The sequence below is a fragment of the Triturus cristatus genome, chromosome 11, assembly GCF_964204655.1.
Source record: "Triturus cristatus chromosome 11, aTriCri1.1, whole genome shotgun sequence".
Classification (NCBI taxonomy): Eukaryota; Metazoa; Chordata; class Amphibia; order Caudata; family Salamandridae; genus Triturus; species Triturus cristatus.
In genome coordinates this window covers 144,648,614-144,663,429 of record NC_140594.1, presented here as the reverse complement: position 1 = coordinate 144,663,429, position 14,816 = coordinate 144,648,614, and the positions used below count along the sequence as shown (strand labels likewise).

Here is a 14,816-nt window from a genome sequence, read left to right as displayed (position 1 = left end):
ATCAGCGTTGTTCAACCTTTTATTCACTTGGGTGTCAGGGAAACGGCATCTTCAGACAGCAATTGCTAACACCAAACGCGTTTCAGGCTCTCATAGCCCTTGGTCACTGGTCAAGTCGGGAGGCAAGCTGCTGGATTTTGCGCCATGTTTGCAGCGCTTGATATTCATTTCCGCTACAGTGGGCGTGGCTAAATTGCATTGTGGTCGTCGCAGTTCTTGAGCTGTAGTAGTTCGCCTCAATGCCTCCTTTCAAAATTAAAATCCTTTAGTAGGTTTGCTGATACTGGAGACTGACGTGTCCCATCCAGTTTCGCCCAAGAGTTCGGTCACGCTGTTCCCTCAAATGCTGCTCTGAGTTGCACGCAGCATCAGGGAGCCGCTCTTCCGCGGCGGGGCGTCTCGCGACCCGAGCCGGGCCGCTAATATTCCATATGAAGCTGCCCTGAATTGAGGCGCCACACATCAGCGTTGTTCAACCTTTTATTCACTTGGGTGTCAGGGAAACGGCATCTTCAGACAGCAATTGCTAACACCAAACGCGTTTCAGGCTCTCATAGCCCTTGGTCACTGGTCAAGTCGGGAGGCAAGCTGCTGGATTTTGCGCCATGTTTGCAGCGCTTGATATTCATTTCCGCTACAGTGGGCGTGGCTAAATTGCATTGTGGTCGTCGCAGTTCTTGAGCTGTAGTAGTTCGCCTCAATGCCTCCTTTCAAAATTAAAATCCTTTAGTAGGTTTGCTGATACTGGAGACTGACGTGTCCCATCCAGTTTCGCCCAAGAGTTCGGTCACGCTGTTCCCTCAAATGCTGCTCTGAGTTGCACGCAGCATCAGGGAGCCGCTCTTCCGCGGCGGGGCGTCTCGCGACCCGAGCCGGGCCGCTAATATTCCATATGAAGCTGCCCTGAATTGAGGCGCCACACATCAGCGTTGTTCAACCTTTTATTCACTTGGGTGTCAGGGAAACGGCATCTTCAGACAGCAATTGCTAACACCAAACGCGTTTCAGGCTCTCATAGCCCTTGGTCACTGGTCAAGTCGGGAGGCAAGCTGCTGGATTTTGCGCCATGTTTGCAGCGCTTAATATTCATTTCCGCTACAGTGGGCGTGGCTAAATTGCATTGTGGTCGTCGCAGTTCTTGAGCTGTAGTAGTTCGCCTCAATGCCTCCTTTCAAAATTAAAATCCTTTAGTAGGTTTGCTGATACTGGAGACTGACGTGTCCCATCCAGTTTTGCCCAAGAGTTCGGTCACGCTGTTCCCTCAAATGCTGCTCTGAGTTGCACGCAGCATCAGGGAGCCGCTCTTCCGCGGCGGGGCGTCTCGCGACCCGAGCCGGGCCGCTAATATTCCATATGAAGCTGCCCTGGATTGAGGCGCCACACATCAGCGTTGTTCAACCTTTTATTCACTTGGGTGTCAGGGAAACGGCATCTTCAGACAGCAATTGCTAACACCAAACGCGTTTCAGGCTCTCATAGCCCTTGGTCACTGGTCAAGTCGGGAGGCAAGCTGCTGGATTTTGCGCCATGTTTGCAGCGCTTAATATTCATTTCCGCTACAGTGGGCGTGGCTAAATTGCATTGTGGTCGTCGCAGTTCTTGAGCTGTAGTAGTATTAAGCGCTGCAAACATGGCGCAAAATCCAGCAGCTTGCCTCCCGACTTGACCAGTGACCAAGGGCTATGAGAGCCTGAAACGCATTTGGTGTTAGCAATTGCTGTCTGAAGATGCCGTTTCCCTGACACCCAAGTGAATAAAAGGTTGAACAACGCTGATGTGTGGCGCCTCAATTCAGGGCAGCTTCATATGGAATATTAGCGGCCCGGCTCGGGTCGCGAGACGCCCCGCCGCGGAAGAGCGGCTCCCTGATGCTGCGTGCAACTCAGAGCAGCATTTGAGGGAACAGCGTGACCGAACTCTTGGGCGAAACTGGATGGGACACGTCAGTCTCCAGTATCAGCAAACCTACTAAAGGATTTTAATTTTGAAAGGAGGCATTGAGGCGAACTACTACAGCTCAAGAACTGCGACGACCACAATGCAATTCAGCCACGCCCACTGTAGCGGAAATGAATATTAAGCGCTGCAAACATGGCGCAAAATCCAGCAGCTTGCCTCCCGACTTGACCAGTGACCAAGGGCTATGAGAGCCTGAAACGCGTTTGGTGTTAGCAATTGCTATCTGAAGATGCCGTTTCCCTGACACCCAAGTGAATAAAAGGTTGAACAACGCTGATGTGTGGCGCCTCAATTCAGGGCAGCTTCATATGGAATATTAGCGGCCCGGCTCGGGTCGCGAGACGCCCCGCCGCGGAAGAGCGGCTCCCTGATGCTGCGTGCAACTCAGAGCAGCATTTGAGGGAACAGCGTGACCGAACTCTTGGGCGAAACTGGATGGGACACGTCAGTCTCCAGTATCAGCAAACCTACTAAAGGATTTTAATTTTGAAAGGAGGCATTGAGGCGAACTACTACAGCTCAAGAACTGCGACGACCACAATGCAATTCAGCCACGCCCACTGTAGCGGAAATGAATATTAAGCGCTGCAAACATGGCGCAAAATCCAGCAGCTTGCCTCCCGACTTGACCAGTGACCAAGGGCTATGAGAGCCTGAAACGCGTTTGGTGTTAGCAATTGCTGTCTGAAGATGCCGTTTCCCTGACACCCAAGTGAATAAAAGGTTGAACAACGCTGATGTGTGGCGCCTCAATTCAGGGCAGCTTCATATGGAATATTAGCGGCCCGGCTCGGGTCGCGAGACGCCCCGCTGCGGAAGAGCGGCTCCCTGATGCTGCGTGCAACTCAGAGCAGCATTTGAGGGAACAGCGTGACCGAACTCTTGGGCGAAACTGGATGGGACACGTCAGTCTCCAGTATCAGCAAACCTACTAAAGGATTTTAATTTTGAAAGGAGGCATTGAGGCGAACTACTACAGCTCAAGAACTGCGACGACCACAATGCAATTCAGCCACGCCCACTGTAGCGGAAATGAATATTAAGCGCTGCAAACATGGCGCAAAATCCAGCAGCTTGCCTCCCGACTTGACCAGTGACCAAGGGCTATGAGAGCCTGAAACGCGTTTGGTGTTAGCAATTGCTGTCTGAAGATGCCGTTTCCCTGACACCCAAGTGAATAAAAGGTTGAACAACGCTGATGTGTGGCGCCTCAATTCAGGGCAGCTTCATATGGAATATTAGCGGCCCGGCTCGGGTCGCGAGACGCCCCGCCGCGGAAAAGCGGCTCCCTGATGCTGCGTGCAACTCAGAGCAGCATTTGAGGGAACAGCGTGACCGAACTCTTGGGCGAAACTGGATGGGACACGTCAGTCTCCAGTATCAGCAAACCTACTAAAGGATTTTAATTTTGAAAGGAGGCATTGAGGCGAACTACTACAGCTCAAGAACTGCGACGACCACAATGCAATTCAGCCACGCCCACTGTAGCGGAAATGAATATTAAGCGCTGCAAACATGGCGCAAAATCCAGCAGCTTGCCTCCCGACTTGACCAGTGACCAAGGGCTATGAGAGCCTGAAACGCGTTTGGTGTTAGCAATTGCTGTCTGAAGATGCCGTTTCCCTGACACCCAAGTGAATAAAAGGTTGAACAACGTTGATGTGTGGCGCCTCAATTCAGGGCAGCTTCATATGGAATATTAGCGGCCCGGCTCGGGTCGCGAGACGCCCCGCCGCGGAAGAGCGGCTCCCTGATGCTGCGTGCAACTCAGAGCAGCATTTGAGGGAACAGCGTGACCGAACTCTTGGGCGAAACTGGATGGGACACGTCAGTCTCCAGTATCAGCAAACCTACTAAAGGATTTTAATTTTGAAAGGAGGCATTGAGGCGAACTACTACAGCTCAAGAACTGCGACGACCACAATGCAATTCAGCCACGCCCACTGTAGCGGAAATGAATATTAAGCGCTGCAAACATGGCGCAAAATCCAGCAGCTTGCCTCCCGACTTGACCAGTGACCAAGGGCTATGAGAGCCTGAAACGCGTTTGGTGTTAGCAATTGCTGTCTGAAGATGCCGTTTCCCTGACACCCAAGTGAATAAAAGGTTGAACAACGCTGATGTGTGGCGCCTCAATTCAGGGCAGCTTCATATGGAATATTAGCGGCCCGGCTCGGGTCGCGAGACGCCCCGCCGCGGAAGAGCGGCTCCCTGATGCTGCGTGCAACTCAGAGCAGCATTTGAGGGAACAGCGTGACCGAACTCTTGGGCGAAACTGGATGGGACACGTCAGTCTCCAGTATCAGCAAACCTACTAAAGGATTTTAATTTTGAAAGGAGGCATTGAGGCGAACTACTACAGCTCAAGAACTGCGACGACCACAATGCAATTCAGCCACGCCCACTGTAGCGGAAATGAATATTAAGCGCTGCAAACATGGCGCAAAATCCAGCAGCTTGCCTCCCGACTTGACCAGTGACCAAGGGCTATGAGAGCCTGAAACGCGTTTGGTGTTAGCAATTGCTGTCTGAAGATGCCGTTTCCCTGACACCCAAGTGAATAAAAGGTTGAACAACGCTGATGTGTGGCGCCTCAATTCAGGGCAGCTTCATATGGAATATATATATATATATGTATATATTTGTGTGTTATATAGGTATAGAAATGTCTATTCTTGTGATTACTTATAGCTTAGGATATGCATATGCTTACGGTTGTGATGATAATATCACTAGTAATGTTATGGAGTTACTGCTCTTTACTCTGATTCAGGCATGTGAATCTATGAAAGATACCCCAATACTGGAGAAGAACAAAAGTTACTTACCTGTAATCTGTGGTTCTCCAGTATTGGTATCTTTCAGAGATTCACATGCAACCCACCCACCTCCCCTCAGAGGCTCCTCTCTGTCGTACTTTAAAATTTGGGACCGCGTAGGAGGCAGGGCCCTACCCCTGTCTATCCCGGTATTAGCGAACCGCGAATGGTCAATGCGGTATGTACAAGTGCTTTGTGTAACATTTTAGCTATGAATGCACTATGTATACGTTATTATACATTGACTCCGTGGGTTCCATTTTGTAGCGGTGGCCATCTTAAGGTTGCCCTCACATAGGCTATATAGCATGAAGCGAAAACGGGCCTTTTAGAGCACATGTGCCTTTCTTTGACTTTTCTGTGACCTGGGCAGCTTGGCTCCGCCACCCCAGGTCAAACTGGTCTCACGAGTTCCCCGTCCTCTGGCCACCTGTGATTAGCATCAGGGCTTGACACACCATAAAGTCTTTTCATCCTACACAAGCCTCCGGCTAATCTCTTTCACACCTGACTGTTCCTGCTTTATGGCTTGTTTCCCAAAACAGGAGATGCTCATGTTTATTGGGGCCTATCGATATCTGATGTGAGATCTGAGCCTTGCTGGGTAAATAATTACGGGCTGGCTTAACTGGAATGTGGGATGGTCATCATGACTCTGCCTTTTCGTTTGCAATGTATACATGTGAATGACCAACTGCAAGAGAAGGGCGGTGTTGCCCAGAGCGTAACATTCTCCATAAAAGAGGAGACTGGTTTCTGTTCTGCAGACTGCCTCATTCAGTTGCTAAGGCTTCTGTGCGACGTAGTCTCACTCATTTAATGTTTAATAGAGATGTCTTTTTCATATTTCAGCTTCTTCTGCCAGTTTCTTTGTTACATTACCATGAGAGCGTCTTTTATAATACTACAGCAACAGGATAACCCGAAGTCATAGGGTGCTATCCCTGGCACCGCTGGGGTCCTAAAATCCCCGGTACTTCATCTCTGATCTGTTCACTCTGGAGCACACTTGTGCTACAAAATCTGAGAGCCTGAGCTTCTGAGGAGAACATTCTGGGTGTTGCTGTAGTCTGATTGGCTGTAGTTTGGACCATATATAATGACTTGGACGAGTCATGAAAGTGGAGGATTTTTTCCTTTTGATTTCTGGCTACTTTACTTCCTGGTTCTAGGTTACCCATGATATGGGTTCTATGTGTATATATATTGCTATTTTTATGTACTGTGGGGCTCCCACTCTGACGACGGGGAATGATTCAGGCATAATCTATGAAAGATACCAATACTGGAGAACCACAGATTACAGGTAAATAACTTTTGTTCTAATGTGTTGGTGGGGAAGCTTCCACCTGAGGCATTCAGGTCTCATTACTTAGAGTGGTGACGGTGACATTGGCTCTTTTGACGGTGTTCCTATGCAGCCAATATGTAATGCTGTTACTTGACAGCTCTCTTCGGTCTTTAATGAAGCGTTATAACCTGTAGACGGAAAGGTAGGCTCAGTCTCAGTGTTGTAGGCCAATATTGCGATCTGTTCTAATTTAAAATGGCATAGTATCTTCAGCCCACATAATTTGGGGGTTTCTTTAGCAGTGCTCAAGTAACAGATTTACTGGTGTTTTTTTCCATTATAAAAATAAGTCACTTATCTTTGGTAACTTGATTTCTGATGGGTATGATGCCTCCCACATTAGAGGATGATTAGTTCATTGTGCAATGAGATTTGCTCCCTCTTTTTATACCCTTAAGTTTATGGGGAATTGGAAGATGGACAGACATAACATCACCAGCACATGCTGCAACTTTAAAGCTGGTGGACACATTATTTTGGGCGCGGCCACAAGACTTTGCTGTCGACTCTGACCAGCACATTAGGCTGGTTAAAGAGCTGCTGAGAAACTATTTCAGACAAAATCAAGTTGGTGGCTTGGAAGGGATACAAATGAGGAATCTGCCAAAATCATCATATCCATCAGAATGAATGCACCCAAAGTAAGTCATCTGTTCCTTTGATTGCTAGCTTTTAGGAACATATATGCCTCTTCTTCAGGTAGAAATGGTGCCAGAAGAGATGGAATAACTGGTGGTTTCGTAGACCTCAGTTATTGGCTGCCAAGGGTCACAGATGCAACTCTATGTGTTATATTTAGTACCCTTGGCACTGCCCTTGCTATTCCTGGTCGGATGATCCCGCTCCTTGCATCTACCATAAGCCCTTAGCAGCACACAGGAGGATACAGAGGGGCTAAGAAAAGTTCCAAGGAGTCAATGGGTGCATGATACCAATTCCACTACATCTGAATTTTATTCAATCATCATTCATTCTGATCTTAATGGCTGATAGCCAAATACATGGACTATTTTAGTCGATAAATCATCTTTGCAATGTAGATTGCCTTTTTCTTTCGGTTATAAACTGTATTACAATTGCTTAAATATTGTGTAACCAAAGTGGCCCAGTAAGGTTTCCCTGCAGGGCACAAAAATACAGACCTTTAAAATTCTAAAATCAAAATCTAGATTTACTGAATACATTATGGTAAAATTTTAGAATAAAATGCACTTATGATTATGTAAAGTCAACACAATATTCAAGTAGACGTTTAGGATTCAGCTGGGAAAGAAAGCACCGGGTCAAGACTGGTTTGCATATAGCTGTGTCTGAACTGGGGTGCCGAAGTGAGCTAAAGAACGATAATGGATTCAACCCAGATCTGTGACTGGGGGTCAGTGTCTGAAAAGTGTCAGCGCTCTGTCCATAATCTCCTTGTGTTTGCTTTGTTTGCCCTAAGTTGGGAGGGTATGCCCAGACGTGGGTCCCTTGCTCACTTTGCCACTGGATTCAAGCTAGCCTGGCTGACGAGGGCTGTTAGCCCACAACCGGTCCCAGGATGCTTGTTTCCGGTCCAGAGAAGACATGGCTTGGCAGTTCGGACTGGACTATTCCCATGAGGCACAGGGTCAAGATTGATTTCAATATAGCTGTGTCTGAACTGAGGTGGTGAAGTGAGCTAAAGAACGATGATGGATTTAACCCAGATCTGTGACTGGGGGTGAGTGTCTGAAAAGTTTCAGCGCTCCGTCCAGCATCTCCTTGTGTTTGCTTTGTTCGCCCTAAGTTGGCAGGGTATGCCCAAATGTGGGTCCCTTGCTCACTTTGCCACTGGATTCAAGCTAGCCTGGCTAATGAGGGCTGTTAGCCCTAAACCGGTCCCAGGATGTCTGTTTCCCGTTAAGGGAAGACATAGTTTGGCAGTTCGGGCTGGACTGTTCCCATGCGGCACGGGGTTAAGACTGATAACATATTGCTGTGTCTGAACTGGGGTGGTGAAGTGAGCTAAAGAACGATGATGGATTCAACCCAGATCTGTGACTGGGGGTGAGTGTCGGAAAAGTTTCAGCGCTCTGTCCATCATCTCCTTGTGTTTGCTTTGTTCGCCCTAAGTTGGCAGGATATCCCCAGACGTGGGTCATTTGCTCACTTTGCCACTGGATTAAAGCTAGCATGGCTGATGAGGGCTGTTAGCCCGAATACGGTCCCAGGATGCTTGTTTCCGGTGCAGGGAAGACATGGCTTGGCAGTTCGGGCTGGACTGTTCCCATGAGGTACAGGGTCGAGACTGATTTGCATATAGCTGTATCTGAACTGGGTGGTGAAGTGAGCTAAAGAATGACGATGGATTCAACCCAGATCTCTGACTGGGGGTGAGTGTCTGAAAAGTTTCAGCTCTCCATCCATCATCTCCTTGTGTTTGCTTTGGGAAAGAAGTAGCAACATAAGAAAGTCATGAAAAATCCACCCACATACCCATACTTGTGTGAATGTTTACGAACACTTCACACTGCATTGTAAAGATGTTTCAAAGGTGGGGATAAGAAGGTAGCACTCCAAAATTACATGGGGTGGCCAAAAAGGGGGTTTCCTAAAAAGTAATTTCATGTGGAGAAAAACAAAAAGCCTTAAATGGGCAAAGGGACATTCCTGCCATATTTATTGAGGCAGATTGTCCACCAAGTAGCCAGCGTGCCTGACTGATTAGGAGGATCATTAGAAATCTTCAACTTCTGCAGATTTACGGGAGAACTCCTTGGTATCTATTAAACGCATTGAAGTAAAACAAAGGGAATTACTTTGGGAATGCCTTTGATGCCTGTTAATCTATTGATGCTGAACATATGGCTAACCGTGGTAAACAATGTTGGTGTGTTTTTTATTAAAGTGATTGCACAATGTTTGTTTCTTTTTAAGGTCTTGTGAATAATACAGGCATTGATTGGTTTTTGCCATGGCCCCCTCAAGCTTTGTATGCAGTTGCCAAGTCATTCTTGGGTAAGTTAAACATTAGTTCAGTTTTGTTAATTATTAATGTAGCTGTTTTCTGTGGTTTATGATACATAAGACTTAGCAGGATGTCGTTAGTGTTATGATGGGGAATACATACCATTGGTATTTTGAAGTTCAAGTTAACACAAGGAACAATTTTCTCTTTACTTGTAAATGTGGCGATTGCACAGGAACACATATTTAACTGTTGCATTGTATGATTGTTCTGAAAATCATTCTGCTTGGGTGAGGTACAAAGCTGTCCCCATACATATACTTGTTGCACAAGTCTAAAGGGGCATACGCCACCTGTATATTTCTGATGGATTCATCTACCCGTGGATTCCTCACCATTTGAATATCTCAGTGCACCAGCATTCCACTTTTCTCTTTAGCTTTTCCACATTGAAGAGAAGTTCATAATGCTACGGCTCCACACGTAACTTTGCGTGAAGTCATAGGAGTCGGCGTGCTGACGTTGGTTCCCTTTTTCCTGCACCTTCGGCGCATAATGTTTTTTCCTAGGCTCTCTATTGTGTAGGAGTCTTGTGACATTTTTTCCAGGAAATCGCAAAGTTGTTGCAGGAACAAAAGGTCTCCTCCAAGAAAGTCTGTGTTCAAGCCCTGCAGGGAATGTGAGGGTCAGATGTCGATTAGTGATCCTCATGAAGATTGTCTTTGGTGCCATAGTTCGGCCCAAGACATCAATGCCTGTTCATCATGTCTGAAGATGAATCCGAAGGTGCTGAAGGAGAGGGAAGTGAAACTCTTCATGGCCAAGGCAAGGATATCGTAAGTCTTGTCCTCTGTTGGAGTCGCCGTCTCCTCATTCCTTGAAGTCATCAAAGAGGAAACATGAGATGAAGCGGTGTCATGGTTCCTGGCGTCGATCTTCAAGAGATGACTGTCCGAGGTGGGTGTCCCCGATCCAAAGACTCAGGAAGATAGAGGTGCGGTGTCCCTCTGTCCCATCTCCAGTAGCTGGTTCGGCGTCCCCCTCGAGTAGAAGACCTCCGACTCCACCTTGGCACCATGAACCGACCGGAGCCAGCCGTGGATCCAGTACCCCTCAAGTACCACCACTGCCTGTGTCTATCATTCCCGACTCCAGGGGGCGACCCTTTTCATTTTCTAAATGCTATTTACAGCATTTTTAGCAGGGCGATGACTCCATCTGGCACTGAGAAAGGCGACTCTATTGCCAGTAGAAGAAGTCCAACAGGAGTCTTTGGCGCCGGTCGCACCCTCTCCGACATCGAATAGATCGGCATCAGTGTCGCAAAACTCAATTCCAGTACTGCTGGCTACCACTAAGCTGGCACGAAAGTCACAGGCGCCATTGTTGACGTCACTAACGCCAGTTCTGGCTTCACCGATGCCTAGGTAGAAGAAGAGACCTCGAAGAGAAGCTCAGATGCTTCAGGAATAGGAGCAGTACATGCTAGGGGAAAGATATCCAGATTTCAAAGAAGGGGCAATAGTGTCACATGGTCCTGAGACTGAGGGTCTGTTTTGAAGTGGTAGGTGGCCTAGACACTTTTCCAGAATGGGAGTTATTGTCCCCAAAAGGCATTCCTCCACTTGAGATCACGTTGTACTGTTCAGTGATAAGGAAGCCGGCTGAGATGCTGGAATTGCCTCTTCCTTCTGCTGAACACAAGTCTATTTTGTTGACAGAGGTAGTACATTCTTCTTCTTTGTCATCAGAGCCTTTGTTGCCATTAAAAGGAGGCACTCTCTGACTGAGTCTATACTGGAGATTTGACAGAAACCTGTGACATCTTCAGCAGTATCTAGACCTATTACCAGAAGATACAAGCCTGCCACAGGTGAGCCATTGTTCTTAACCACCCCCACTTCACCTGAAAGTTTGCTGGTACAAGCTTCCTGTTCGTCAAAGTTGACTTCTGGGTCTTTTCCAACAACTCCGATGGATAGAGTATCAAAGAGGATGGAACAGTCTGCAAAGAAGGTATTCTCCTCTGTTGGCATGACTTTGAAGTTGACCAATGCAACCTGTTCATTAGGAAGGTACATCCATGCATAGATCGAATCAGCCAAAACAGTGGCTCCTAAATTGCCTGAGGAGGTTCAGGGACACTTTACGGAGATGTTGAATGACAGCCAGACCCCTGCTTGTCAGGTCATTCAGTCTGGCCTGGACACAGCTGATTCTATTGCAAGGGCGATGAGGCTCTCAGTCACCACGAGGAGGCATGTGTGGTTGAGAGAGTTTCATCTGACGTTCAATCTACCCTAATGGATTTGTCATTTGATAGATCAAGACTGTTTGATGACAAAGCCAATTTTGTCTTGGAGAGGTTCAAGGATAGTAAAGCGACGGCACAATCTTTGGGCCTTGAATCACAGCCTGAGGATTACAGGTGGTCTTGGAGATTCCGGGGGTTTGGCCAGAACTTCTCTTTTCGTGGAAGGCAGCAACACCAGCAGCTGCCCTATCCCCTCTATATAAGTTAAAGAGGGTGAGGTAGACAACGAGATGTTGCTCATCAGCCATCTTCCTCTTCTTCCTCCCCTGCCAAGGTAACAGGAAAGCAGCCCTAGTTTGCCCGGTGGGAGGACGGTTGTCCCATTTTCTTACTCTGTAGAGATCCATAACAATGGATCTTTGGGTTATGGCTATTGTAGAAAATGGGTACTCCCTGCCCTTTCAGGAATTTCCTCCACCCTTTCCTCCTCAACAAGGTTTTTGAGCAGACAAATATCTTCTGCTCCTCCAAAAGGAGGTGCAAATTCCTACTTCAAAAGGGCGCAGTGGAGTTGGTTCCGGAGCTGGAACGGGGTCAGGGATGCTATTCTTAGTACTTCCCGTTTCCCAAAAAGGATGGTCATTTACGTCCGATCTTGGACCTCAGGATTTTGAATTGGTTCCTGAAGCAGGAGAAGTTCATAATGCTGACCCTATTGCAGGTACGTCTTGCGCTGGAAAAGAAAGACTGGATGGTTTCAATCTATTTACAGAATGCGTATTTTCACATTCCCATTCTGCTGCACGGTGGGGTCACAACATTTCCAGCTTGTGGTCCTTCCATTTGGTCTAACTTCCACACCTCAAGTCTTCACAAAGCTGATGGCGGGGGCTGCAGCTGACCTCAGTAGGTAGGGAATACAGGTATTCCCTTACCTGGACGATTGGCCGCCGATCAAAGCCAAGTCTCCAGAGCTGGTGTTGGATCACTTGCAGTTGACAACTCAGTTGTTCAACCTGGGCTTTTCTATCAACAGGCCCATGTCCCAACTAAAGCCCTCGCAGCACACTCTGTTCATAGGGGCAGTACTGGACACTAAGGTGAATCATGAATACCCGCCTTAAAGGAGGAGTCTGGACAATTAGGCTATGATTCAGATGTTTCATAATGGAACTATGGTTGCAGTCCTGAAGGTCTTGCACCTGCTTGGTCTGACAGCCTTCATCATTCTATTTGTCACCCATGCACTCTGGTACATGATCTGGGGGATCTAGAGATCAAAGGTCTTTGGTTTCCAGAGAAAGTATTGTTGCATATCAATCTGTTGGAATAGTGGGCGATACATTTCACTCTCAAGGCCTTCCTTCCTTCCATTTGAGGATAATCCATTCAAGTCTTAACAGACAATACTACTGCAATGTGGTACATAAAGAAGCAGGGAGGAGTAGGGTTGTACCCTCTCTGCAGAGAAGCTCTACGACTCGCATCATGGCAAATCACTTGGCTGGGGTTCTAAACGTGCGTGCGGACAGTGTCAGTCAGCAGTTTACAGCCAATCATGAGTGGCATCTCCATCTGGAAGTGGTACAACAAACTTTTTGGCTATGGGGAACCCTTTCGACTGACCTTTTTGCCACTCTGGAGAACATGTACTGCCTGTTATTCTGCAGCCTCCAGTATCTGTTGCAGAGAGTTCTGGGGGACGCCTTTCAATTTGTCTGGGGCCCCCAGCTGTTTTAAGCGCTTCCCCCATACCCTTGATTCCTTGGGTTCTGAGGAAGAGTCACCAAGACCAGGCCCAAGTCATATTAATAGCCCTGTATTGGCGAAAAGGATGTGGTACACAGACCTTCTTTACCTCTCACTGTGCCCTTTGCTCTGTCTCCCTCACAGGGCAGACCTCCTCTCGCAGTCGCTGGGGCAGGTTCTTCACCCTCACCTCCAGAGCCTGCACCCACATGCCTGGAAATTGAATGGGCAACCTGAGTTCTTTTTCTTTTCCCCCGATGTAGTGGATGTTATTTTATCAGCCAGAGATACTCCACCAAGTCGGCTTATGCTGGCAGATGGGCTAAGTTTGTAAAGTGGTGTCAAGAAAATATGAAAAATCCTCCCACTCTATTTATTATGGCTCCGTGGGATCTTAATTTTCTACTGACTTACCTTATGGCAGAGGTCTTCAAACATTTTTAGGTTGAGGCCCCCCATCTAAACTTTTTTAGACGTCGAGCCCCCCACTCCTCTCCCATCACCACTTGACAACAAATTCTGGAAGCTGGTACTCTGCATCATCGCTAGCATTCCCACCTGCAGAGTCCAGGCCCTAGGTGGCAAAAAATATTATAGTAAGAGTGTTTAGTAAGCTGAAGTTTGTATACTGTTTGTGGTTAGGTGGCAGATGCTTCAAATGAAAAGTCTCCAAAAAAGATTCTGCACGAAAAATTACTATGGTGCTTTCTTTCTCACACAAAACACTAAATTTTGCATAGCTCAATAAAACAATTTCAAAACTAATGTGACAGGTGTGCCTGTTTTTCTCCAAAGAGACAGTCAATGTGTGGGTAGATTCTTGGTACTGCAATCCTGAGGTTGTGCTCCACTTCCAGGAGCTTATTTAAAAGACCCCTGCGACGCCAGTGCGTCACTTTTTGTGACGCACCGGTGGCGCATTTTGCTGCTCTGTATTTACAAGCCTGCGTGGTTTTTCCTGTCCTTTCCTGTCTTTGTAAATATGGCCCATTTATACGTGAAAGGGGCATTGCATGGGTGTTGCTGAGGGTGTTCCCGCGCAACACCCCTGGAACCCGACACATCTTCAGATTTATGAGAAACACATATAGAACACACACATAGAACGAGGAAATCACCTCTGGTAATTGTTTATGTGCGGGAAGGTGTCCCTTCCTGCCTTATGTGCCTTTACGAGCGGGAGCCCACCCAGCATTGTGCCGCCGAGCAGAAGCCTACCCCGCTTTGAGTATTGAAGCAGTGGGTGCCCACGCCGCGTTTGGAATGGTTGGCGGGTGCCCACCCCGCTTAGGTGCTTTCTTGAAAGCGGGTTGCCCAACCCGCGTTGCGGCCGAAGGGAGAGAAATCACTGCCGCGACCCGATCGCCCAAACAGGAAGCCAGGTGGCCTTGCCTGGCTGTGGGTGGGGTGCAAAGCGCGTCCGGCGAGCCGGGAGAGGAAGTCCCGCCCGCCGGAGACGCCGCGAGGGAAGGAGAGAGAGTCCCCGAGGAGTGGGGCCTCTACTGAGCATGCCAAGGAGATCGGGAGAAGTGAGGCTGCCTGTACGGGAGGAGTCCTACCCAGAGAGAGCCCAGTGAGTAGGGCTTCTCCATTTGTGGTGCCAATCGAGGCACAGAGCGAGTCCCTAGTCCAGAGCGGACCTGCAAGAGAGCGGGCTGCTCTCACGATTGGGGCCACTTGTTTCACCAAGTCCAGGAGTGGGGCTTGGGTGCATCCCAAGGTCCGTGGAGTGCCGGCGCCTATTTTTATTGCGAT

At 48.1% G+C, this 14,816-nt stretch overlaps 1 protein-coding gene across 1 annotated transcript in view; it reads left to right on the top strand.

The window, feature by feature from the left end:
- Positions 1-14,816, top strand: part of DNAH10 (dynein axonemal heavy chain 10) — a 1,995,301-nt gene that overhangs the window by 1,532,080 nt on the left and 448,405 nt on the right. Inside the window, exon 54 of the mRNA XM_085636177.1 lies at positions 9,028-9,108. Within this exon, the coding sequence (XP_085492303.1) occupies positions 9,028-9,108 (81 nt within the window). The remainder of the gene's footprint in view (positions 1-9,027; positions 9,109-14,816) is intronic.